Source organism: Phacochoerus africanus, chromosome 10, assembly GCF_016906955.1.
Source record: "Phacochoerus africanus isolate WHEZ1 chromosome 10, ROS_Pafr_v1, whole genome shotgun sequence".
Classification (NCBI taxonomy): Eukaryota; Metazoa; Chordata; class Mammalia; order Artiodactyla; family Suidae; genus Phacochoerus; species Phacochoerus africanus.
Window position 1 is genome coordinate 126,906,905 of NC_062553.1, and position 27,218 is coordinate 126,934,122.

General features: G+C 32.5%; 1 protein-coding gene across 1 annotated transcript in view; it reads right to left on the bottom strand.

Annotated features, from left to right (window-relative positions):
- GRID2 (glutamate ionotropic receptor delta type subunit 2) overlaps positions 1-27,218 on the bottom strand; it is a 1,319,580-nt gene that overhangs the window by 1,066,185 nt on the left and 226,177 nt on the right. The window contains exon 2 of the mRNA XM_047798305.1: positions 4,872-5,027. Within this exon, the coding sequence (XP_047654261.1) occupies positions 4,872-5,027 (156 nt within the window). The remainder of the gene's footprint in view (positions 1-4,871; positions 5,028-27,218) is intronic.

Genomic DNA, 27,218 nt, shown 5'->3' on the forward strand with positions numbered 1-27,218 from the left:
TACGGAAGATATATGAGACGAATCCAAATGAAATAGTCATTATTTTAAAGTGAGATGTCTATTTTTACAAGACAATATGGGAGCAAGCAATATTCATGCCCTAATGTATAAAGGAGTAAGTTAAAGGTGGACCAGGCTGCAACTTGGAAGATGAGCAGTCTTACTCACGAATGCTTTCTGTATTAAAAATAGCTTTTATAACTAAATTGTTTATAATTTTTTTTCAAATTTATTTTTATTATAGTTGATTTGTAATGTTCTGCCAATTTCTGCTGTGCAGCAAAGTAACCCAGTATAATGTCTTTTAATAAAGCAAAAAAGGAGAGTAATTATGATAGTTACTCCTTTTTCTTTCAAATATAATCATTTGTGACTCTACAGTATAATTCTGCCTTTATACTCTTTTCATTGTCATTTTTAGGTATTTTTTTCTAATAATAGCAATTAATTATTTCAAAATGTTTTAACTGAATCTTACTATTTTATATCAATGCGTGGTGCTTTACATCATTCCTAATACATCTGACTTATGCAAGAATTATACATGCATTCGTATTTTTCCATTCACCTTCCAGAGAGAACATTTTTTTACAAATGCATTCTCCCTACATTTTCCGACCTTGTTTTGTAAATCTCCACCTTTCATGGACCATAGTGGTACTGGTCTCAGCTAAGAGCTAACAATATAAACCAATGCTATGGCTTTCAGCAGAGACAGAAGTGTCTTTCACACCAACCATTTGTATATGTGTGTTATATCCATAAATAGGTCCCACAAAGAAACAATCTATAAAAGAGAAGTAAGGAGAGAAATCTAGCAACAGCTGTTTTGATCCAGGTCAACTGAACCTACAAAAGGCCTCTTCTGGATTCTGGTGACAATAATGAGTTTTTTTGGGTTTCAGTTAATAAGTTGGATAAGGTAGCAGAACAAAACTCAGCTACCATATATCATTTTGATCAATTTTGGAGTCAGTCACAGAAAAAACTAGGAGGTGATTTCAGCAATGTGAAGCCTTCTCTAAACAGAAACTGAATAATTACAATTTCTATAATCTTTAAGAATCTAAATCTGGAAATTTGTTCTAAAGGCTTAAGGAACATCTCATCTGTAGAGATGAAACCAACCTTAAAAATATATCATTTATGTTCTTATTTCTTCATTATCTACAGATGAGGAAAGTCAAGGATGAATGAACATAGTGGACTGATTATACAAGGCAACTAGTGTTGATGAACTAGGTTGGTATTTTTCTACCAATCCACACATCTAGAATTCACAAACACAAACAGTACCTATCAAAGCATATATATCTGCTACTATTTTTCATTCCCCACAATACTTTCTGAAATCGTAGAATACATTATGTAATTTTTTCTCATAAATACATATATGGTTAGCAGATGTAGCAAGGAAAATATAGAATTGTGGTCTAGAGGACTTGGTTTAGTTCTTTCTTTTCTACACACTGGATGTGTATAGGAGAATTACTTAATCATTGTGGTCTTAATTAGCTCATCCATAAACTAAAACATTCAACGAGATTTATATAATTTTGTACTACTATAATTCTGTGAGTTTTCAATGCATTTTTTTTCTTTTGTATATCTCCTTAAGATAAAAGGGCCCTTCCCCCAGCAAAACAAAATAAAACAAAAACAAAAAAACTCCTGAGTTAAGGTATGAAAAATTCTTTAACCTTAGTAGAGTTAGCAACCCATGACCTTAGTTAGCATCCCATGACTCAACAAACAAAAGTTAGACATGGCTTATTAAAAAATAGTCAAAGAAAGGAAAAAGAATTATCTGAAAATAGGTATGTAGTTTACTTCCAGATTACTTTTGTGGAAACAAGGATAGACTTTTTTCTACTGTTCGTTTATCTAAAACTGCAGAGATAAATGTTACAGGATAGTGACAATGATGATCAAATAGGCATTGATCCCTAGAGAATAGAACATTGATCCTGTATTATAATTAAAATATCTCCTTCTAGAAACTCACCTTAAAAATAATTATTGATTGCTATGCAAAATTTACCACAACCAAAGCTACAAAGGAGCATTTTAATACTACCAATACTCTTTGTTACTGTGTATGGTTTAAATAGTCTATTTATAATTAAAGCCATCTCTTTTATTACGTGTTGACAGTAGAAAATAAGGTAAACAAAATTTTAAATTTCAAAATAAATCATGTCTTAAATCTGACAGGTTGGAAGAAGTTACAACAATAAAATAAACAATAAAATAAAATAAAATGGATTATTAGATTCCATTTATCTGTTGATAGATCCCTATTATAATTCATTATTATCATAAAAACATCTATATGCTCTGATGATACCATTCGTTCAAGGTTCAGACTTTCAAAATCAAATAAAGAAATTTTAAAAAAGCAAAAACAAAAAGAGAGAGAACTCAAAATCATCAATTTTTAGATGTTCATCAGGAGTGCTAATATATAAACAATCATTAATAATGATATTATGGAATCTTGTGTCCATCTTCAGAATGTAATAAACAAGTAAGCTGATTTAAGACCTTCTGTATTAGAAATTTTAGTGGTATTGCAGCAGAGATGTGATAATAGAAAAGCTGGATATCTTTGATGGTACAATTGAAGTTTTCTCCTAAATTACATCCTCAAAACATTTAAGAAAATAACCCTGAATATTATCTTGTTCTCTTACAGTTAAATATTTCCCTTTATTTCCTCAAACCAATCAACTGCAATAAGAGCTCTAGAAAGAATGATTTTTGGCTTTTAAATTTAGCTGAGATCTTTCTTGATATTGAATGGGAAAACAGATTAGTTCCCGAACTTCCTAGAACTTACTTCAGGTTCATTACCCAGAGCAGACCATCAAAATAACTGGTCCAGATTCTATTAATATCAAAACCCATCAGGCAAACTGTCAAGCTCTTTATTCATTCTTGATAAATATCTAGTGGTCTCTATTTCGGAAATTTAAAAAGTAATTCCTCTCTCAATTTGCTTTCAATGCCATGAATTCTTTCAAATCACAATAGTTCTTTTGACAGAAATTTTTGTTTCTAGAATTTAGTTGGCAGCAGAATTGTCATACAAAGCAATATGTAAATAGATTAATGGTGGTATTTTAAAAATTGTCTTTGATTTTCAAATTGCAGTCTCTAAAAAAGGTATAAGGAACATATTTATTCAGTCTTTGTAATTCTCTTCTAACCATTTATTTTTTTTCATTTCCACATTTTTTTTCATCTCCACATTTTTTCAGTCAAAGTGGATTTTTTAAAGGCATGGATAGTTTAGCACATCTTCAAAGTTAATGTGCAATTATTTATATGTACTTAATCAGTAGATAATCACAAAAATAAATCTGTCCTATTTTTTTCCTGCTCTCATTTCAGTCACTAAAACTACGAGAACAACATATTCTTCTTAGTGCATATATTTCTTTACATTATTGGGTATTTTCCTCAATTTCTACTTTGGTACTTCTTTATGAGCACTAATATTAATTTAGACAGATTTTAAATGTTTCCATAGAAAATTTATCAATATAGCCATGATGTAAAGTTGAAAATTCCCAGGATAATTCTGAATTAAGATGTAAATAACTAGATGCTTATTTAATCTGACTTTTAAACTCAATGCTTACTTATTAAAATTAAAATTCCATCATATTATTGTAAACAACCTATTTTATTGCAAAAACAGCCTTTACTTAAAACATTTATGTTCATTTCATTAATATTTTTCACTCCATCAAACTAATGAGAAGAAAATTCATTAGACCACTAATCATTCTATCCATTCTCTTACTGACAAAAATAAGCATAAGGAAGCTTTGACAGTAGCCATTGCCACTGATCAAAAATGTATTCCAATAAAGGAATGTGTATATAATTTTTAATCCTACATATCTGAATGATATAGAGATTAAAAACACTTAAGCTCCTTACCCCTCCAAGACATTTTTAAAGTTTCCTGACAAACTATACTACATTTAAATCTTGTCTATCTTTTTTCCTGCCAAATCCTCTTTAAGTTTTGAATGAAAGAAATGCTCCATTTGACTAAAATGGTTTTGTATTAGTGTCTTTAGTATAAATATATTATCATAGTAAAATCCCAAACAGATTAAGAACACTTTCGTGAGCAATATTACTTTGCCAATCAAAAGGCTAAATACTTCATTAGGATTATAGCATCAAAACTAGAAAGTTATTAGCGTAAGATCTTTCAATCAAAATATTCATTCATAAAAATAATGATTACATTATAATAAAAACAATTTGTATTTATATGACTTTGTACCTATGAAAAATTTAATTCACTCATACAGGGAAAACAGAGAAATGCACTTTAACATTTGGTATATTGCACAGAGCAAAAAACTTATAGTTCACTTCAGTATATTAGGATCCCAGCATAAAATCTTTGATTTTTATGTACGGTCTAAAAGTTTTCCTTCTAGCAATATATTTGTCATGAATACACTTGAAATATCACCTCCCATTATAAAAACATTCAAGGTGGCAGTTATCTCAAAGAAGACAAAAGTAAAATTTCAGAAAGAAAGCTATAATTTTTAAAGAAACTTTCTTCACACTGAAGTCATAAAACATTGTAAAGTTTATATTGTTAGGTCTTTATGATAATTTTCATATTATATTTTAACTAAAACAGTAACTTCCACACTCAATCCTTTCAGAAGTGGAATATAGGATTAAAATCTATCAAACGACACTCTAAAAGAAAAGCAATTCAGCAAATATACAAAAATGATGGCCATGTTTAATAGCTTTTTTAAAAATGGAATTTCATTGCCATTTGAATTGAACCAAAAATAAAAATAAAAAAGTGGAGTGCTGATGGATCTTACCTTCTTGAACTGCTTGAAAAGGGTTGTTGCCATCAACAAATGTCACCGAAAATGTGATTTTCTCAGTCTGTAAGATCTCCTCATTCTGGTTGAGGTCGCCAACTGCTGTGCGAAACACCTCATCATCCTTTTTGGCAGATTCATCAAAAATTGCTCCTAGAAAGAAGTGAATGTGATCATTAAACAATAACATAAATATTCTGTCGGGCCCTCTGGACATACGCCAAAGAGACTTAGGTACTGAAAAATACATACTTTCACTTAAAGCATGCACTTTATTTATTACTGAAACACATTGTACTGCAAGCAGTGTGACAGCTAAGCAGGAATGTAGTTACCTCTTCCAAATGGAAATGATGAATAGTACATCAAAGTGTTTTTGCTGGGAGAGCACTGGGAAGACATTGTAATAAGTACAAAAAGCCTTCACAAGACAAAGCAGTTAATACATTGAATGTCTCATATCATAACATCTTTAGGAATTCATAACTTGAGGAATACACACATATATTTATAATTATATATTTATCTCCAAATATATTGGGTATTTGTTAGTGTGTTAAAAGTAAAATTCTGCGTATATAAAAATGACTACTATATATAAATACAATACAGGTATTATACACACATATATGAAAAGATAAACACTATATGCAAAGACAAATATGCATATATATGTTTACACATACACACAAGCACACACATATGTATAACAGAAGCATACACACTTTATATCTACCAGTTTTGTCGATTTAATACTTCTGTAACTGAAGCCCCAAGTCTTCTAGTGGAAGACAGATCACAATATTAAACATGCATTTTTAGAGTCAATACATGATAAAGCAAGGGTGAACCTATGTCCTTTTCTGGTTCCTTTTGACCTCTCCGCCATAAGTGGCTTCACCGTGGGAAAGCAATGATGAATTCTGGCTAGAAAAGGCAGAATCTCTAATAGGCTTACTGTGTCAACGTGGCTTTCTCTTATGACTGCTCTTCTATGTTTGCATGGATTCACTGGCCACTTTGACCAGCCTCTTTGAACCCTTTCTTTTCACTTACTGTCTATTTTGAACAGTTGTCATGGCTAGGAACATAAGAAAAGGGTGAATGATTTTTTAAAAAATTGATATATAAATTATTTTTAATTACACTATTATATAGCTATTAGCCAGAATATTAGTATGTTAATATGTAATCATTGTATATAATAGACATTAATTTTTGAACTGTCCTGTCACTTCTGATAGAAAGATACTTTACAAACTAAGTTTTTATGAAAATACTTAGGCAATAAATTTTAGTTTTATCTTGCTAATTTTAGTCTACATTCATGAAGACATTTTAATTTGTGATTTATATTTATGAGACTCTAGATTAATCATCGCATTGAAATTTAATAGTATCAGACTGGGATATACAAATTCCTTCAGTAGTTTGTTAGGAAGTATGATATAAATGTGCTAAAATTGGAGCTGAAATAACCAATCCATTTTAAACCAGATAATCTAAATGTCTATTCACAAAGAAGTGATGCATGTTTATCTAGAGATGCTTCAGCTTGTCATGGATTCTGAATGGGTCTTTTAAAAGAAGAGTTTCTAATCAACCTTATTTTATAGGAGGTGATATTATTGACTTCTACTGAGTATTGGTAATATATTTTTAATGGAAGCATTTTATTCTTACCTGACAGAACACTTAAAATTGCTTAAAACATTAAACCCAGCTTAATAAATGGCAGAAACCTGCCAAAATGATAGCAGATTAGTCAATTCCAAGCTGAATTAAGACATACTGAAAGGAAATGCACAAAAGAAGCAGTTCATCTTTCTGCAAATAGCAAGGAAGTACACAAAAGAAATAGTTCACCTTACTGCACACAGCATAACCAAAGACAAGGAAATCCTAGCCAACATTTCAAATCCAGTTATTTATTTACTTTTTTCTTCAGCTATGAAATTTCATCTCAAATTTGGATTTTTATCAGAAAAGTAAATGCAGCATTTTGTATCAAGTACAAATATTCTGAAAACAATCTAGTAAGTTCCACATAGAGAATCTCAGGAAAGCAAGCCCTTTCTTACACTGTGTGCTTCCAATACTAAAGCCATGCCATTTCTTTATCCATTGTATTAACTACTACAGACATGTATGACCAATCTAATCTAACACCAAATATCCTAGATTTAGTTTTATAAACTTAAATTTCTCAAATGCACATTTTTAACCATATAGCTAACATGTTGACATGGAACCTATTTCTTTCTTCTCTAGCTATTTTTATTAGCATATTTTAACCATCAATTATAATTTTATACCCTGGAGGTGAAAAGCAGATCAAATTTACTGTCAAGATGAAATCATTCTTCTACAACTTATACACAGGGTCATACACACACATACAGACACACCCCTCCCACAGTGTTTGATGAATAGATTACACTCTATTTACATTTTACTTTGGCCAAACTGGACAGAAGAATAACCAAGCAACAGGCAGAATAGGAAACCTCTAAAATATTCCTGCTATACCAATTTGTAACTAGCCATTTCCATTATTAGAAACTGATGATCTGCTCCTTCCAAGGATGGGGGGAAAAGGGCTCTACTTATTCTTACATAAAGTGAGTGACAAGTTCAGGTAAGTCTACATACAATTATTTTTTTGCTTTTTACAGCTGCTCTTGCAGCATATGGAAATTCCAGGGCTAGGAATTGAATCAGAGCAGCAGCTGCTAGCTTTACCACAACCACAGCAACACCAGATCCAAGCCACATCTGCGAACTATTGTGCAGCTAGTAGCGACTTGATTCTTAATCCACTGTGCAAGGCTAGGGATTGAACCCACATTCTCACAGACACTATCCAAGTTCTTAAACCACTAAGCTACAATGGGAACTCCTACATCAAAGTTTTTCAATGTAAAATATATCATGCTTGTCTTCTTATATCTAAAGGAAAGATTATAGTTTATAAGTAGTACTAAAATTTTGTTGAGGTCTTAATTTTTTAATTTTTGTAAAGAGTCATATATACAAGTTAATAGAATAATTTTATACAAATTCACATTTGCAAATATGCCTGTTAAATAAAAGTTATGTTAACTAACCAACCTGAGCATTCATAAATCTCAAAAACATTTTACATTTTTTACCTTCATGTCTTTATTCATGACTTTATCTCCAACATGGATGTACGCCTTTTTCCCTTAGTAAAATATAATATCTTGGGAAATAGAACTATTGTCAAAGTGTCTCTAATGGAGCCTGAATATATTAGATACTCAAGAAACAGTAATAGTTTAAACTTTCCTTATTTAGTCATAATCTCATAAAATAGATACCTAAATTCAAATTCAAATATAGGCATAAAAATGTAAGTTACAACTAATTCTATATTATAAGAAAAGTAGAATTACAGGTATACCTATAAATGAATTTATTATCACAGGTATTACCATGACTCCAAAAGATCCAAATTATTTAGCCAGGTATTAATCATATACTTTTATTTTTCATTTGAACATTTAAGTTATTTTTTATTTTATACCTATAAGAGGCAAGTAGAGGAAACACTGTTTGACTGCGAAGGTAGTGGAGGAAAGAAAATGTCATCTATAAGAATTTCCTCTAAAATATTGAGAAAGGTTTTGATACAGGCCTTGAAATGTTATGGGAAGAGTCCCATACCTGTACAGAGGTTATTAACCTATTTTCTTTTTTTCCACACCACAATGCATTAGCTTATGCCCACAGCTGTGCTTGCTTAATGGAAACTAAGGCAGATGGCCACACAAGCAGCACCAGGCTGAGCAGAAAGGTCCAAAATGGCATGGCATCAGTCCACTGCCCTGAACCGGTTCCAGCCTGACTACGAGGGCAGAACCTGTGCAGATGAGATTCAGTGTGTCTGAAAGTGGTCTTTGCTTCATTACCACGCTAGGATCTCTGCCCAAGGGGAGGACTTGCACTTTGGTGGGCACACAAAGCCTTGTGCAAAAGAGCCTAAAGGACTACACGTGCTCTGGCACCTCTGGAACCCTTTGCCTCTTTCCCTGAATTCTGAGGCATAAGCACTCTTAAACCTTAAAAGTTTCCCACTCCTCCTCCCCCAGTTTCTAGGTAACTTTACATGAATTCCAAATGAAATGTGAATTCAAATGTCATTGGAGAACTGAGCCAAAAAAAAAGGACTTGGGTTAGAATGAAGAATCCCTTCATGAATTTGGTTTCACTCACACTGTGATTGAATGTCACATGCGAACATAAATGCCCAGGAAGAAGGTGTCTTAGGGTTCTCCATTACCCATTCCTTTTTCTTTTTCATTTTTCTAAAAAAATTATTGAAATATATATAATTGATTTACAATGTGATCATTTCTGCTGTACAAAATTTTACTGAAGTGTAATTGATTTACAATGTGATAGTTTCTGCTGTACAACAAAGTGATTCAGTTATACATGTACACATATCCATTCTCTTTCAGACTCTTTTCCCATACAGATTATCACAGAACGTTGAGTAGAGTTCTCTGTGCTATACAGAAGGTCCCTGCTGGCCCATCATTCCATATACCTCAGTGTGCATATGCCAATGCCAACTCCCCCATCCATCCTTCTCTCCTCCCACCTGTCCTCTTTGGTAACTGTGAAGTTTCTCAAAGTTTGTGACTCTGTTCCACTCTGCTTTGCTGAACCTGGTCTTGTTTAATTGGCCTGAGCAGTATCAGGCAAGGAAACAACTTAGTTGGGGTCCACCTGATCCAAGGGGTTGATAACAAGGAATTTTTCCACACACAGAGTTGATAAAACTGGTGGAAGATCTGTTTATATCATTTCATATTACTAACATGCTAAATATTTTTTAAACTAAATAATTTTAAAAATTGAAACAAGAAAATCTAAACACATCTACATTATCTTTGCACTATCAATTTCTGCTTAAAACCTTAATATCTAAGACAGACAAAACAATTGCCAAAAAAACTATGGTCGGATTTCAGAGTTGCAAATAAATCAAAGTAACTGATCTTTTTTTAGTCTCAAAGTTCAAACTCTTCACTTAATGTATAAGTTCTTTATGATGCATAGTCTTCAAAATAATGAACTTTTGAAAGGTGCTATATGCAGTAAATCTTTAATTTTCTGTGAAACAGTAGAGTTGATTCTTTTAGCCCCTCTGTGTATTTTCTTTTCTCTTTTATTCTCTTTCCTTCCATGAATTCATGCATCCATCCATCCAATCAACCTCTTCTCAACACAGAGATAATCAATGCCAAGCCATTTTGTTTCTTCACAAATGATATGCTGACAGGACAGTTGAAATCCATTACATGTTGAATCAGACCAAAGCAGAATTAAGATGACTTCATAAGATGATAACAGAAACAGAAACTATGGCTCTCATAGACTCAAAGCTGAAGGAAATTTTAAGGATGGTATAAAATCTTTCTCATTTTTCATAAATTGTAGTGAAGAAAATTTAAGTAATTTAACTAAAATTACATAGCCAGAAGTTAGAAGGGATAGAGAAGGAATTTAGTTCTTTTTGGTTTCAAGTTTGGAACTATTTCTTTCATATTATGCTTTTTTTAAAGCCTTTTGGAGGCATTTACTCCATGTATGTGAATGTACATATTATATATACAATACATTATGTTATTCATAAATGCACGTTGATGATTACTGGTACTATTATATATATCTGATAGTGATTAATACTAGTGAATTCACACACACACACAAATTTGATAATGAGTACTAGCGCTGGTGATTACCATGTTAAATTCATTTATTATATCCATACAGTATTGAAAACTGAAGAATTATTGTAAAAAACTAAAATAAAACTTTTCATATAAAATTTATTCTGCTTTGCCTTAAAAGCTTAAGCAATTTAGCACTGGAATTTAAATTTTATTAGAAAAGCACAACTCGTTGCTCTAAGACAATTTATTGGTCACAGTAGGATGTACAGTTCTGCAAAGCTATTCAGAATTGATAAGTCATCACATATTCTGTTTTAGAAGCTACTATTGACAAGTAGGTTTTTAAATTTAATTCTTAACAGTGCACTGTGTATACACATTAGTTGCAGTGTGCACCCATATCCGCATTAAGAGATCCATAACATTTTGCATCTACCCATGATATTCCCACTAATGCTGATGGAAAATGAACACATATTTCAAAAGAGAGCAAGTAATAAAGATATTATAAATACTGTAAAATCAGATTTCACCTTTATTTCATCCTCCACAAGAGGAAAAAATGTTGAATATGTTCAATACCACCAAGCAATAGTAAAATTTAGAATTGTGACCAAGTGACTTTAGCATATTTTTTATCATTTAGCATCTTCACCTGAACATACAAGCTAATTACTATTTCAGTGGGGAGGTTATCAAAATAAAGGCATCATGTGTGTATGTGTGTGTTTATGCATGGGCGAGTATATATGACTATATATATATGATATAAATATATATAATATAATCTGCCTAGATAATAATTACATTGAGCTATCACCCATGAATTAATTCTGTATTAAAAATATTTCAGCACTCTCTCTTGTTCAACAGAAATTTTCTGAATATGTTTCACATTAATTTCTTCATAGGCAGGAAGTAGAAATTTTAGAAGTGTTTTTCCTTGCTGTCAGAAGTATATTTTCCTCAGTTCACAATATCTAACCATTCACAAGGACTCTGACTAAGGAAGTAAATTAAAAAAATAACTCTAATAGTGGAAAGGACGTTTTAGAAATATACCAAAGTCAAGACAATTAAAAAATACTATTCTGAATTATATATGATCTGTTTTTACACATTTATAATAATTAAAATAATAATAATGAAGTGAATTAACATTTATTAGTAATAAGCATTGTATTAAGTGTTTCACTGGCATTATATCATTTAATTTTGATGAAAACCCATTGATGGAAATGAGGCTCAGTGCAAGTAACTTTCCTTAAACCTAAAGCTAGTAATGACTGTGGTAGTATTTATAGCTCTAACTTTCAAGGCAATCTCCTAAAAGAGCTGTAAGCTTAATATATAACAATGTATTCATTATAACAAATTTCTATATTACCAAGTGATGTAATATTTTATTTTCATAACTATCAAAATGAAATTTTACATGTAAGTTAAAACTCTCAGATATGTTTTAATCTTTCTGTTTTGGAAATTTTTATCATGTAAGCCTAATTTGTAAATATTTTTAAATAATATTTTTGCATATTTTTGTAGATACAATAATTAACCCAATGAAGTAAAATATTCTTTTTAAAGACTAGGTTAGTTCCAGAATTTACATATTTTTTTATCAAACTTTAGGTTTGCTTTTGGAATAATTGTCTAATATGTATAAGAAACTACATTGAGGGAAATTTTCTAAACATGTTAAATGACAATTTTCACAGTTACTTTAGAATAATATGAAGTAAGTTCCAATAACATATGCACTTTGATATATTCTTAAATTCAGTGTTCAGAACGAATCTCTACCTAGCCTTTCATTTTTTAAGAAAGAATTTTCTTCTAATTTAATGACTAATGATCCTAATAGAACGACAATGCCAGAGTCATTGACTTTATATATTAAAGACTTTGACTAATTTACCCAGGTCTATAATATTCATATTGTGACCAGGTATAGAAAATAACTGGTTCATTATCTCCCAATGTCTTAGGCTTGCTTAGCATTTTGTTCTCAAAGTTCAAATTACATTATTCTGTTAACTCCTAATTCATCCATCATAATTATCTCATTTACAGACAAGCATCATTCTTCTTTTAAAGACAGATAAGCAAGTTCAAAGAGGATATTGCTGAGATCACAGACAGAATTAGTTACAATATCATATAGAAAGATAAAACGAAGGAAAATAAAACTCTGCTCAGATAATTAAAATGATTCTACCTAAATACTTGAAGGCATATTGTAATATAAGAAATATTTTTATATTGCAGTTTTCCTTACCATATTATGAAAGATGACTTAACATGAGAAGGTAGCGCATAAACATGCAGACAGATCTTCAATGATTACCTCCAGACGTTTCAGAGGAGGGCATTTATGTTGGAATGTGACATTCAATCACAGTGTGTGCTAAGCCACATTCATGAAGGGATTCTTCATTCCAACACAAGCCCGTTTTTTCAGCCCAGTTCTCCAATGACATTTGAATCACATTTCACTTGGAATTCTTATAAAGTTACCCAGAAACTCAAAGCACATTTAAATGGATAATACTATAACCTAAATATCAGACTTTCGTATATGTTTTCCAAAACATTCCATAGACTTTCCAAAAGTCTATGTGAGAAAAGAAAATAATTGTTGCTTGATGAACCAATAATCTTACTTTTCATGTGAAACATAATAGGAGGCTAATCTTTAGAATAATCATGTCCCATTGGAATAGTTTATGAATTTTTAATGTAAATTTGGTGTTTCAGGAATAAACATTCCAAGTAAGTTCTTCTAATAAAAATTACTTGCAATCTTAAAGAGTACTAGATATTTAAAGGTCAATAATCTGCATTTTTCATAATAAAAATGGCACTATTTACAGAAATTCTGGGCAGATGATGAAGAAGGAGGCATAAGGAAAATGTTCCCCCACTTAGGCAATTGTAGGGTTAGACTTTATCTGCCAAAACTATTTTGGAACTCTAGAATTAAAAGATTGAAATTTCCAAAGGAAATCTGAGTGTTAACTGAAGTTAATCTCAATTTCAGGCTATAGCACAGTAGCCATCCATCCCCTACTGCTCAGCCACATAACAGGCAGTTGTAAGCCATTGCAGGGGTACCTAGCATACAACTTGTGGGAGCCGGCATGGGCAAAAAGGACCCTGCTCTCCAAATATTAGGGATCTCTACTCTGATGGCTGACTGCTGCTTCTGATCTTAGAGGTGTAGAAGAGGCTGGCAGCCATTGTTGTTGCATTTCCCTAGACTTCTGTCAGCCAGCCACTCCCCCTCTGGCTGAGGTGTCTGCCAGGAGAGTTAAAAACGGGCCAGGAGTCTTTTACCTACCTCGCACCTCCACTTAATTTTTCTCTTTTTGGGGGCCAGACATTACCAACTAGGGCATTCAAAAGCAACTACATACACAGGGAAATTAAAAATCACTGAACATCCCTAGAAAAAAATGCAGATTCAGAAAAGTCCTGAAAACTGCAATATAAAAATATTTCTTATATTACACTGCAGGTTGATCCTTGGCACAGAGACAGCCTACAACAAAAATGATAATAATAATTTTTTTTAATAAGCAAACCAAGAGGAAAGGGAAGAATCTGAATCTAACTTTCAAAATTATATCATTAGATGGAAATGTCCAGTTTTCAGCAACAACAAAATAATTACCAGGCATACAAAGAAACAAGAAAGCATGACCCACCTAAAAGAAAACAAAACAAAACAGAAACTATTCTTTAGAAGAGGTGGGGTGGCAATTTTGTTTGCAAAGATTTTACAACTCTCAAATAACTGAAGAAACATGTAGCAAAAAAGAATGGATAAACAAAATAGTAATAACAATGAAAGTAAAAAAAAAAAACTAAAAAGAAACCACAAAGAAAATCTGGAACTCAAAATTACAATAATGGAAACAAAATTTTACCAGGATTCAAAAATCAGGAAGAAGAAAGAATTAGTGAACCTGAATATAGGACAATGGAAATTACTCAATCTAGAGAGCAGAAAGCAGAGAGACTGAAGAAAGATAAGCAACGTTTAGAGGCCTGTGAGTATCTTGGAAGAAGAAAGGATCAGAAAGAATATGTGAAAAACTAATGGCAGACAATTTTCCAAACTTGATGAAAGTTATGAATATAAATACCCACGAAGATTAGTATATGAACATCCAAGAAGAATGAACTCAAAGAAACCCACATGAAGACACATTATAATCAAACTGTACAAAGACAAAGAGAGAATCTTGAGGGCTCTAAGAGAATGGGCACTTATCATATACAAGGGATCCCAACAAGACAATCAGTAAATTTCTCATTTGAATTTTCAGAGGCCAGAAGGTAGTGGGTGAAATTAAGGGAGAAATTAAGATATGACCAGATAAATAAATTTGAGAGTATTCATTAACATGAGATTTGTTCTGCAAAAAATATGAAAGGGGAACCTACAGTTGAAATAAAATTACACTAGACATTAACTCAAAGCCACATGAAAAAATAAAGATCTCAGTAAAGGTAAAAACATAGGCAATTATAAAAATCTATATTATTGTAATGACAGTTTTTAACTCCATTTTTTATTTTCTACATGATTTATGACACTAATTTTTTATTTAAATATAATCACCAATCTAAAAGTTTGTATTATTGATTGTAACTTTGTCTTATAATTACACATTTTATTTTCCACATAATTTGAAATTAATATATTAATTAATTAATATAGTTGGGGGCACAGTGTATATAGACGTAATTTTGTGACATCAACAACTGAAAAGGCTGAGGATGTGGGTGTAGAGGAAATAAGTTTATGTATGGTACTGAATCTAAATTGATGCAAGTTAAAATCAGTATTAAAACTTTAGGATGTTAAATATAATCCCAATGGTTACTACAAAGAAAATAGGTATAGGATATACTTAAGTGGAAATGAGAAAGGAACTTAAATGTTTCACTGTGAAAAAAAAAATTAAGCAAGAGAGAAAACAGTAATCTGGGAAATGAAAAACAATAAAGCTCTAAGACATATGAAAAACAAATAGCAAAATGACAGAAGTCACCCTTTATTAGTAAGTACCTTAAATATAAATGAAATAAATTCTCCAATCAAAAGACAGAATTAGGCAAAATGGCTAAAGAAATGATCCATTGCTATACTGTCTGATTCACTTCAGGAGAAAATGTTTGTACATAATGTTTCTAATGACTGATTAATATGCAGATATATGAAGAACTCCTAGATTTCAACAAAAAACAACCAGATCAAAAAAAGGGCAAATAACTTGAATAGACATTTCTCCAAAGAAGATATGTAAGGCCATGTGTACATGAAAAGATCCTCAACATTACTTATTAGGAAAATGCAAATCAAACAACAAGGAGGTGACACTTCACACTAATTAAGATGACTACTATTTAAAAAAGCATAAAATAACGAGTATTTATAAGCATGCAGAGAAACTGGAACCATTGAGTACCACTGGTAAGAATATAAAATGATACAGGTTGTTTTGAAAAACAGCATGGCAGTCCTCAAAAATTGAAACCTAGAATTATCATGTGATCCAGCAACTTACTTCTGATATATACTCCCCAAAATTGAAAGAAATGTCTTGAAGAAACATTTGTACACCCTGCTCATAGCGACATTATTCTCAATAGCTGAAGTATGCAAGCAACTTAAGTATTTGTTGATGGATGAATGGATAAGCAAAATGTAGTAAATACAATGGAATGATATTCATTCTTAAGAAGGAAAGACTGACATATAAAACATGAATGAACCTTGAAGATATTACGCTAATGAATTAGACAAATACTATATGAATTCATTTATACTAAGTACTTAAAGTGGTCAAAATCATAGAGACATAAGGTAGAATGGTGGTATCCTAAGGTTGGAAAGAGAGGGGGATAGGAACTTATTGTTTTTATATTTTTTAAATTTTTTTGTTATAGTTGATTTGCAATATTATGCTAATTTCTGCTATTACAAAGTTAACCAGTCATAACATAGCTGTACATTCTTTTTCCCATATTATTTTCCATCATGTTCTATCACAACATACTGAATATAGTTCCCTGGGCTATACATTAGGACCTCATTGCTTATCAACTCTAAATGTAACAGCTTGCATCTACTAATCCCAAACTGCCAGTACATCCCCACTTTCTCCCCCCTGCCCTTGGCAACACAAGTCTGTTCTCTGTTTGTGAGTCTATTTCTGTTTTGTAGATAGGTCCATTGGTGCCATGTTTTTGACCCCACATACAAGTGATATAATAGGGTATTTGTCTTGCTCTTTCTGACTTACCTCACTTAGTAAGAGAATCTCTAGTTGCATCCATGTGCTGCAAATGGCATTACCTTGTTCTTTTTTATGGATGAGTAGTATTCCATTGCATACATGTACCACAACTTCTTAATCCACTCATCTGTCATGGACTTTAGGATGTTGCCATGTCATGGTTATTGTGAATAATGTTGCAATAAACACAGAGATGAATGCATCTTTTTGATTTGTAGTTTTATCTGGATATATGCCCAGGAGAGGGATTCCTATTATCATATTGTAGTTCTATATTTAGTTTTCAGAGGAATTTCCATACTGTTATACACAGTGGTTGTGCCTACTTACATTCTTATTTACATTCCCATGGACAGTATAGTTTAATGGGTATAGAGTTTCAGTTTTTCAAGATAAAAAGAGTTTTGGAAATGGATGGTGGTGATGTTAGCGCAACATCACAAATATATTTAATACCATCAAACTGATATTAAATAATGGGTAAAATGGTGAATTTTGTTATGCATGTATTACCATTATTTTTAAAAATTAGAAAAATGGTACTATTTAATACTTTAATTTTTCATAGTTTCAAAATGACTCTAACAAGTTACCCAGAGATTTATATCCAGAATTTTGTTTCCTTTCTCCATATCACACATTTAACTAAAGCAATGTCCTATTATTACACACTTAAATGCTATGACAGGAACAGAAACAACTGGTTTATGAAAAGAGAATTTTTAAAATTGCAAATCAAACTCTTCCCAAACTGAATGAACATTAAAAACAAAAGATAAATAAGTGAAAGAATGTATCTTCTTGAAAAAAAATTCACTGAGAAGAATTGTAGGTATTTTTAGAAATGAAACAGATTCAACTTCTTTTCCTCCTGTAACAATTCACTGGATTATTTTAAAACCACTTTCAAATACTTTTTTTTAAGAATTATGAGAAAGATATGGTACTATATTAAAATTATAGGCTGAAGAAATAGTTGTATAAAAAAAATGAACGCCATGCATGCTCTGCAAAGATTCAAACACATTTTGCACACGAATAACTTGGTTTACCCTGTCTTCTACATAGGAAAAATCTCTAATTTTATGCTTAAGAAAAAAATTCACTCTGCTTCTAGATTAAAAATATTCTTTTCTATCAATCTGAGTTGACTTAACTTGGTAAGATTTTGAAATTAAGCACTTTAGAACTATAAAATATGGTCTTCATTTCCAAGGAAAGTGAATGCATACTGTAGAATATTTCGGGTAGCCAAAACATATTCTTCTAATATAAATCTCACACCTCATTTTTTCATTAACTCTGAGCCCACTTTTATTGCAAAAGCACATTTGACAAGCAAAACCAAATATTTTAGAGAAATTTACTGAAAAAATTTTCCAACTTGATCTGTTTTGTGGTGTTTCATATACTAAATAAGCAACTATGCTAAGGAGTTGCATATAGGTATTGCTAGGGGAGCTGTCATACAAAATATTTTATAATCAATAAGAAAATGGTAGTTTGATTGCAGCTGTAGACAAGTCAACAGTGAATGAGATATGTTTCTTTAGAAGGAAGGCAATAATTTTAGGTATTTACTATAGGTGTATATAGTTGCAAAATATACCCAATTTTTTTCACCTATCAAGATTTGTATCATAATCGGTGACTATTTTATGAAAATTTCAAGTATGATTTTTAGTAATAACTTGCTAGGTAATTTTACAGTTAATCTTACAAAAATGGCCAAAGTTGTGTATGTTTGCCACTATTAGTTCTATTCTTAAGAAAAGAGCAATATGGGAGTTCCCATTGTGGCTTGGTGGGTTATAAACCCGACTAGTATCCATGATGACGTGGATTTAATCCCTGGCCTCACTCAGTAGACTAAGAATCCAGTGTTGCCATGAGTTGTAGTTGGTCACAGAAGTGGCTCAGACCCTGTGTTGCTGTGGCTGTGGTGTAGGCTGGCAGCTGTAGTTCGGATTTGACCCCTAGCCTGGGAACTTTCACATGCCACAGGTGCAACCCTAAAAAGCAAACAGATAGAAAAAAGAAAAGAAAAGGGCAACAATATTTTTAACATTTGAAATTCTGTGAGGTAGATCTTTTTCCTCAATTTTACAGATGAGACTGAGAATCAGAACAATTTGGTGAATTAACCGATCATATAACTAGAAATAAATGAGATAGAACTTGAACATAGAACATTCTGCATTCAAAAATCTATAGTTTTTATACTAATAAACTGTATCTATGTTAAAAGTTTATTCCCTTACCGAGATAAAATATTCTGCTTTTAGAATAACATGTGCTCAAAGAAGAGAAGATAACGAATCCCTTCAAACTATCCTTAATTTATCTCTTCAAACAGTTTGACTCAATTACATGGCATATAGTATTCTTTTGAAGAAAAAAAACAGCAGCTGGAAAGAGCTGATAACTTAATGATTTGTGGGCTATATTGGAAGAGCTGATAGAAAATATACTACGGCCTTTTATTAACCTCTTGAAAAGTGATATAAAAAGTGAAAATATGTCCAGTAAGGATTCTTATTTATGGCACTTGATATAAAGCAATTAACCTCAGAGCTCAAGTTTAAAAAAAAAAATAGCTTCTTCTACTGCATTGCTGATGTATGAAGACCCTTAGGTGAAGTATATAAAGCAAACGTAAGTATATTCCTAGAGATCCTCTATTATTATTTCATGTCTTAAGTTCTGACATTAAACTTTAAATAAGTATTTTTCCAATAAAAAACTAGAAAATTTTTTCTTCCTTTAACAATTTCTAAAACAAACAAAATATCCGTGAATTCTGATTTGCATGTGTGCAGATGGATGTTTGTTATATCGAGCTCTGTGTACTTCTCAGTGTTTTAAATAATTTTTCATGATTTAATAATGAAGTAATTTTAAATAATTTTCTTTTTTGTTTGTTTTTGTTGGTTTTTTTTTTTTTCCTTTTCTAGGGCTGCACCCACAGCATAGGGAGGTTCCCAGGCTAGGGGTTGAATCAGAGCTGTAGCCACCAGCCTACACCAGACCCACAGCAATGCCAGATCCAAGCCACGTCTGTGACCTACACCACAGGTCATGGCAACACTGAATCCTTAACCCACCGAGCGAGGCCAGGGATGGAACCCAGAACCTCATGGTTCCTAGTCAGATTCGTTAGCCACTGAGCCATGACAGGAACTCCTAAACAATTTTCTTGATCCAGAATTTAAACAAAATGTATAGAGTGCATAACAAATTGTGATTATAAGAATTCACAGATCCATACCAATGTGAAGAAAATGTTATCCTGTATTTTAAAATATTACTTTCCTTATATCTTCTGTTTTATTAAGGAGTCAGTTTCCCAAGTTGCAGGCAATCAGAGGTGAGAAGCTATGAGATATCTTTTTTTTCCCCCTTTTTTTAGCTGCACCCCTAGCACACAGGAAGTCCCCAGGCCAGGGAAAGAATCCATCCCACAGGAGTTAATTGAGCTACTCTAATGACAAGCCAAGCCAGGTCATTAACCTGCTGAGCCACATGGGAACTCCCAAAACATCTTTTTCTGAGCCCATTTTAAATAAAAATTAAGAAACTACATCACAAAATGGTTCAGAAATTCATCCCAGGACCCTACTTGAAACTTGGAAAGAGTGTTAAATTCTTAATCAGATTTGGAGGTCAGCTAATCCCACCATGACTGTCACTTCTGGCATCTTAGTTACCGTCCAAAATGTATGTCTCTTTAACCAATTATCATCTAATTTTCTTCCTATTTTTTTTCCCTTTGACTAATGTCTTCCATACCATAATGACTACTGTTCTCCATTCTGCCCACCTCATTCCATGGTCACCACATTCTATGAATATTTTTAACTCCTTTATGGAAGACTGTTGCCTTTGATTAAATCCTCAATTTCTCTAGAGGACATTGCTCAATTAGAGATTTATTTGGTTTTGTTTTATTTTGTTTTGTTTTACTTCTGGCCATGGCACACAGCAGCCTGATATAGGATCTCAGTTCCCAGACCAGGGATGGAACCCAGGCCACAGCAGTAAAAGTACCAAGTCCTAACCATTATATCCACCGGAGAACTCCCTGGAGATTTGTTTTTACACAGCAGTATCTACTGAAGCCAGAAATGGGGAGTTAACATTATCCAGCTCCTGCAAAAAATTCCAAACCATTACTTACTCTTCTGCACACAGTAAAAGAGTCTCTTCTGAAACCCTTGCTATCTGAATATACTACCCTATTATCCTTTTCATTATTATCAATGACCTTCTACTCATTATGCAAGCGATTCACTGAATAAAGCGGAATCTGTTTCAGAATCTTTCTCTTTGCCCCTAGACCATCACTCTGAGTAATAACAGTTGATAGGTACATGCTCATGACTCATTAGGAGTCAAAAGTGTTGATGATTTACGTATCATACTAACAACACATTTGTCTTTTTTGATCATGATGTCCATTACTTCCACTACATCTAGGACCAACTGCTAGTCCCTGACATCACCTATACATATTCTACAGGAGAAAATCTTGAAAGCTAATATTTCACTCTCTAAACAGTCTTTGTAGAACCCTGAAGGGTCATTTCATTATATCTGTTCTTCAGACGTATAGAGACTTTCAATCCCCTGACCACTGAGTCAACAGAGGTTCCATTTTGCTGAAACAGTGATAACTGGCAGAGAAAAAAAAATTGTAAGTCGTAAGTTCCGTTTGGTATGTGTTCTGTTTCAGATGTCTATTAAAATGCAGGTGTGTACGTTAGTATGGCAACTGAATATATGGAAATAAAGCTTAAGAGAAGATCTGAGTAGGAGACATACACTTGAAAGTCATCAACTTACCTTTCAGAATTAAAGACCTGAAACTGGAGATGACCATGTAAGGAAATATTTTAAAAGGATAAAAGAGAGCCCCAGACAAATTCCGTAAGAAATCCGGTCTTAATTAGAAGAAAAGAAATCATCAGGATGGATTAGAAGGTACCACCATTGATCCAGTAGGAATACTAAGTAAGAAAAGTATTAAAAGAAGCAAAAAGAGGAAAAGCGTTTCAAATAATTGGGAATGGCCAACTACATGAACTGCTACTCAGAAAGTCAGTCTTATGAGGACAGATAAGTACCTTGCCCTACGTTTGATAACATGGACATTGTAGATTATTTTAATAAAATCTATTTCAATGGAATTTCAATTTCTCTCCCCTGGTGAGAGGGGAGGCCAAACTGAACTGGATGAAAGAGTGAATGGGAGGTAAAGAAGTAGAAGAAACGGAGTATTAATACACATCTAGTGAATTAACCGGGCACAATGACTTTGCTTCTCTCTCTCTCATTAAGTTAGATGTCCTCCCTAAACAGAGCTAATTTTAATGTTTCATCAAAGTTAGTGGTCCCTAGTGTCTGGAATAGTCTCTCTCATGTATAGACACTCCATATTTCCTTGTTAAACTATAGTTATCGGTAGAAAACAGAATTCTGAAACTTAGTGAATAACAATCAGTGATGGTGCTTCTGAAAATCAAACATGCCTCCCCAAATATAATGACTCACAATCTCTGGTTTTAAGAGCTGAAATTCACATTGATATTTTGTAGCTTCTTTTACATTCAGATTTGGTCAAAAGAATGTGAGATATGTGCCATTTCCAGCACAATGAGTCATGAACCCAATGAGCCTTTACATGGTCTTTTTCCCCTGATGTCTGTATGCACAGGAGACCTTATAGGACAATGAATCCAAAAGTTGCAAACATCCTGAAAGCCTATGTGAAGAAAATCTTCTAATCACCAAAGTACATTACCCTAAAAGTAATTACCTAGGTAATATACTCCCCTAAAAATAATTACTTTTGAGAATCCTGGTTCTCAAAGAATGCACCCAGAAAAGCAGCATCATTGTAAGTTGTGAACTGGAGTGGGGTCTAGCAACCTGTTTTAACAAACTCTCCAGGTGACTCCAATGAATGCTCAAGTTTAAGAACCACTGGTATATACTTTTTGAGACTTATACCTATGTTATTGCCCTATACTCTCTGTGAAAGGACATAATGAACTATAGACTATTTCATTCAGTCTGAATTTTAATTCCTTTAATCATATTGATGCTTCCTAAGGCTATTTAATGCTGATACTGTAATTTGAGTTTTCCCAAAAAGCGTTATTAAAAGAAAAGGTAAAGATCCAACACCTCTGAGGAGTGATCATCATCTATTAATGGACTCAGCATTCATTAAAATCTGCTCTGCAACTGTTTTCTCTAAGGTATCTATTTGTAGCTATAAAGCCTTGAATTTTTATTTTTCCATTGACTTTTACTTTGCCTTATTTTCATCTTCCTTGGCACTGTTTAACATTCCGAAGAAGTTTCTCTAGCCAAGGTTCTCTTAGAATTAGAGAGGAAAACCTGATTTCTTGTCAGTCTGAGATGGCACCTCACCACTTCAACAAGTCACAGCTATATTATGATTAGTAAGTTATTTATCAAAGGTTGAAAACCTGAAGAATTGAAAATGGTCATTTTTATTGTCTTTTCCTGGTCATAGTTCTGTAACGAGTTTCAATCTACATGAGTCTATAGATGTATTGAGTACACTTTTAAAAATGGTATATAACTAAATATAAGGAAACTTTTTTCCTCTAAATTGTCCAAAAATGTAATGTGCTTCCTTGTATAATTACAGAGGCAGGAAAACATCAGAACTTACATGTTATAAAAAGATAGGGCAGGTGAATTTAATAGCCCCTCAAAGTCTGAAATATTTATTTTTCAAATTTCTTCTCAAAACAATTTTATATTTCAAGGTTCTGACAAGATGACAAACCAGCAAAGGCGCCTCATTTCCTCCACCAAAATCATATAAAAAGTAAAAGGAACTTGTGCCTGAGGAAACAACATAAAAACTCTAAGAAAACTTGGGGAAGACAGAAAGTGGTTGTAAAAGGTAGCTGGAATGCCAGGGACAGCCAGGAATGGCAGACATATCAACAGATCTGTAAAAATAGTCAAAATCCTTCCCGAGGCTCATGGAGCCTTTCGTACTTGTACCCTTTGTTAAATTTCAGATCTCAGACCCTAGTATTCAGCTTCTTGCTCATTAACTTGGAGTTAACCCATCCTCTCTAATGTTCCTAATACAATCAACACACGTCAGAGATCTTTGTCATACTCTTCCTTCTGCTTCGAATATTCTTCCCTTTAGACACATGGCCGGTTATCTCAACCGTTTTTGGAATTATGAGATTTTCCTTGACCTTCCTTGATCTTGAGATTTTCCTTGATCACCCCATTTAAAATTGGAGCCTTGGTCTCCACTCTCTTTCCTCCTTCCTAGGTTCATTTTGTGGCATTGTACACATCACCATCTGACAGGTTCCATGTCTTAACTGTTAATTTATTGTTTAATTTCTTTCCCTCTCTAGAATACAGGTTCCATGAGGGAAGGGTTTTTATTTGTTATATTCATAACAAATAAGTGCAAAATAAAGTGCTTGTTGCATGTTAGGCCATAAATAACAATGTGTTCAATAAATAAATTGTGATTATATGACTGGTTATTTTAAAATCGATCACTGATCATATTAATAGTAAAATAATACTTGTGCAAAATATTTCATCATATGAAGTCTTGAGTCAAAACTGTCCTTCAGAGATCCACACCTCAGCTTTATTTGTATTTGACGTCACCTTCTAGATAGCTTTTATAAAGCAGTGAAAATTTGTAAAGAATGTTCTAAGAAGTTTCAAGCTCTAGAGTCCCATATCGTAGTAAAATTTTATTTATCTAAATGCAATTGTAAGTTTATCTGTCTAAATACTTAACAAATTTCAAAGGTCCTCCCTGAATTAGTATACAACAAATAAAGATGAAGAAATAACCATAGTTCAGTAGCGCTTAATAAATATTCAAATACGCTATGAATATATGCAGGCAGCTTTTTCTGAAGATGTTGCTGACAGAAGTTAGCACCTTTTGGAGATATACATTATTTATACCTGGAAACCCATCAGAATATAAACTAATGGGAAAGAGCTCCTGAAAATTATCTAATTTGGAAATAATGAAAGCCAGTGGGTAGATAAACCATTGATATGCAGTAGGAAATAGGACATATTCTACAATTTGAGAATATATATAATTTTTGAAGCTAGATGTATTAGATAGAATTATGGAAGAATGAAAAAAGAAAAAAGAACATCATTATACAGTTTATTAATGCCTATTGGAGGCCATTTGATCTAACAGCTTTTTGGTTTTACCTTAAGTATTTTGTAAACATATTACTGTCAGCCTACTATGTTCATGTTGCATTATGAATTAGTGAACAATCAAATACATACTTGATCATTTTTAACTTTTAAAGGAGTAACTACTTACAAGGAAGAATACCTGCTGAGTAAGTGACTCTGGCAGCTAACTAACAGGCAGTGCAGCGTTAATCACAACAAAATAAGTATCTAGACTGAGCAGCAATTCAGAGACAGGGATATGAAACTGAACATCTTTAAAAAACAAATTTCCACACCCAGACATTGAAGTCAGTAAAAGTCCTTCACCACTGAGTAACAACATCACACATGACTGTTGAGACCTTGGATGAAACTGTGTAAAATGTGTCAAAAAATGTGTTGTCTTTGGCACATTTTAGCATCACGGATCATGATGTTCTTATAGTTAGGACAGAATTTCTCCCAATTATTTGTCATTAGCATGAAAAGAAACAGTATCTTTACTCTTCCTGTGTAAGAATTAAATTAGTTGTCACTCTTTAATATAGTGTATTTTTTCACCTATTCTGTAGAAAAATATCTCAGTGTACAATAAAGACCATGGAGGGACAAGGAAGTTGCTCCACATGTTGTTTGCAAAAGAAAGACACTTTCTGTATCTCTTCTGCCACTGTGAAGGAGGCATGCCAGCTGTTGACAGGAGAATGAATAGATCCAGTCAGGCCTAACATGCATCCTATTGTCCAAAACTGTGTCCATTGGATATGCTGTCAACAAATTTTCTGGTCCCCCTTTTTCATTGTTGGCAAACTTTATTTTATCCCTCTAAATACAATTAGATTGTTACATGGTATGCAAAATAATGACTCTGGATTCATTCTGCATCTTAAAAAATAGAAATATTTCAACATTGAATTGAATGGTCATATAAAAATTCTGACTTTTTATCTATGTATAGAAATCATGACATTTGAGATGCTGCTCCTTGAAAAACTTTTAACATGCATTACACATACCTCCCTAAAGTAAGTAAATACTTAGAAAAACTGCACCAGCTACTAGGCATATACAGAAAGTTTACTGAAACCTGTTAAGCCTTTAGAATCATGAATAGTTAGCAAAGAAACATAAACTCATACTGTTTCAAAGATGCCTATCTCATATATAGGGATTATACAGGTAATACATAAGTAATAAAAAATATACCAGTGTCTTATATTTGAAGAGTAAAATTCTGTTCTATAAAACATAATCATAGTTTGGTTTTCTTAAACTGTAATTATAAAGTAGGCAAATATTTAAAGCTTCTAGCTTCTAAAAAACATGAATTCAATAAATATAAAACCTACTGCAAAACATTTTAGATGAAAATATTACTAATTTACAGCCCTGATTTACATATTTAATAATACTGTCTATTTTTCAAAGCCTGTAAGTTTTTTCTTATAAAAAAGCTAAATTTTCAGAGAATACCCCATCAACTTACCACTATAAAATTAATAATTTCATAACAATATATTATCAAAATACTCATATGAAAGTAATAAGTAACATAACTATACATCTAAAAATGAAAAGTAGACTCTAAAAGAGTTACGTAACTGCCCAAAATCATATTCCTTATCAAAACCATTCCTACACTTGTTCAAAGTTAAGATCACATCTAGGTACAGAACTAATCATTTCAAAGTCATCGTTTTAGTGGTCATCCCTTGCTGTTATAAGGGCATGTACTGTTTTTTTTTTCTTTTCCTTTTTTTAGGGCTGCACCTGAGGCACATGGAAGTTCCCAGGCTGGGGTTGAATTGGAGATGAAGTTGTCGGCCTATACCACAGACTTCAGAGATGCCAGATCCTTAGCCTACTGAGTGATGATTAAATTTGCATCCTCATGGATACTATGTCTGGTTCTTCTGATGAGCCACAATGGGAACTCCCCAGAGCATATATTCTGGCATGGACTACCTTTCTCTCTTTTGATGAATAGATTCACCAACCACATCGCCAAAACAGGGCATATTAAAAATACCTATTTAATAAACAGATAAAAACTTTCAAATGGTTTGATTTTATTATTTTTACTACGACATACTTCACAATTACGT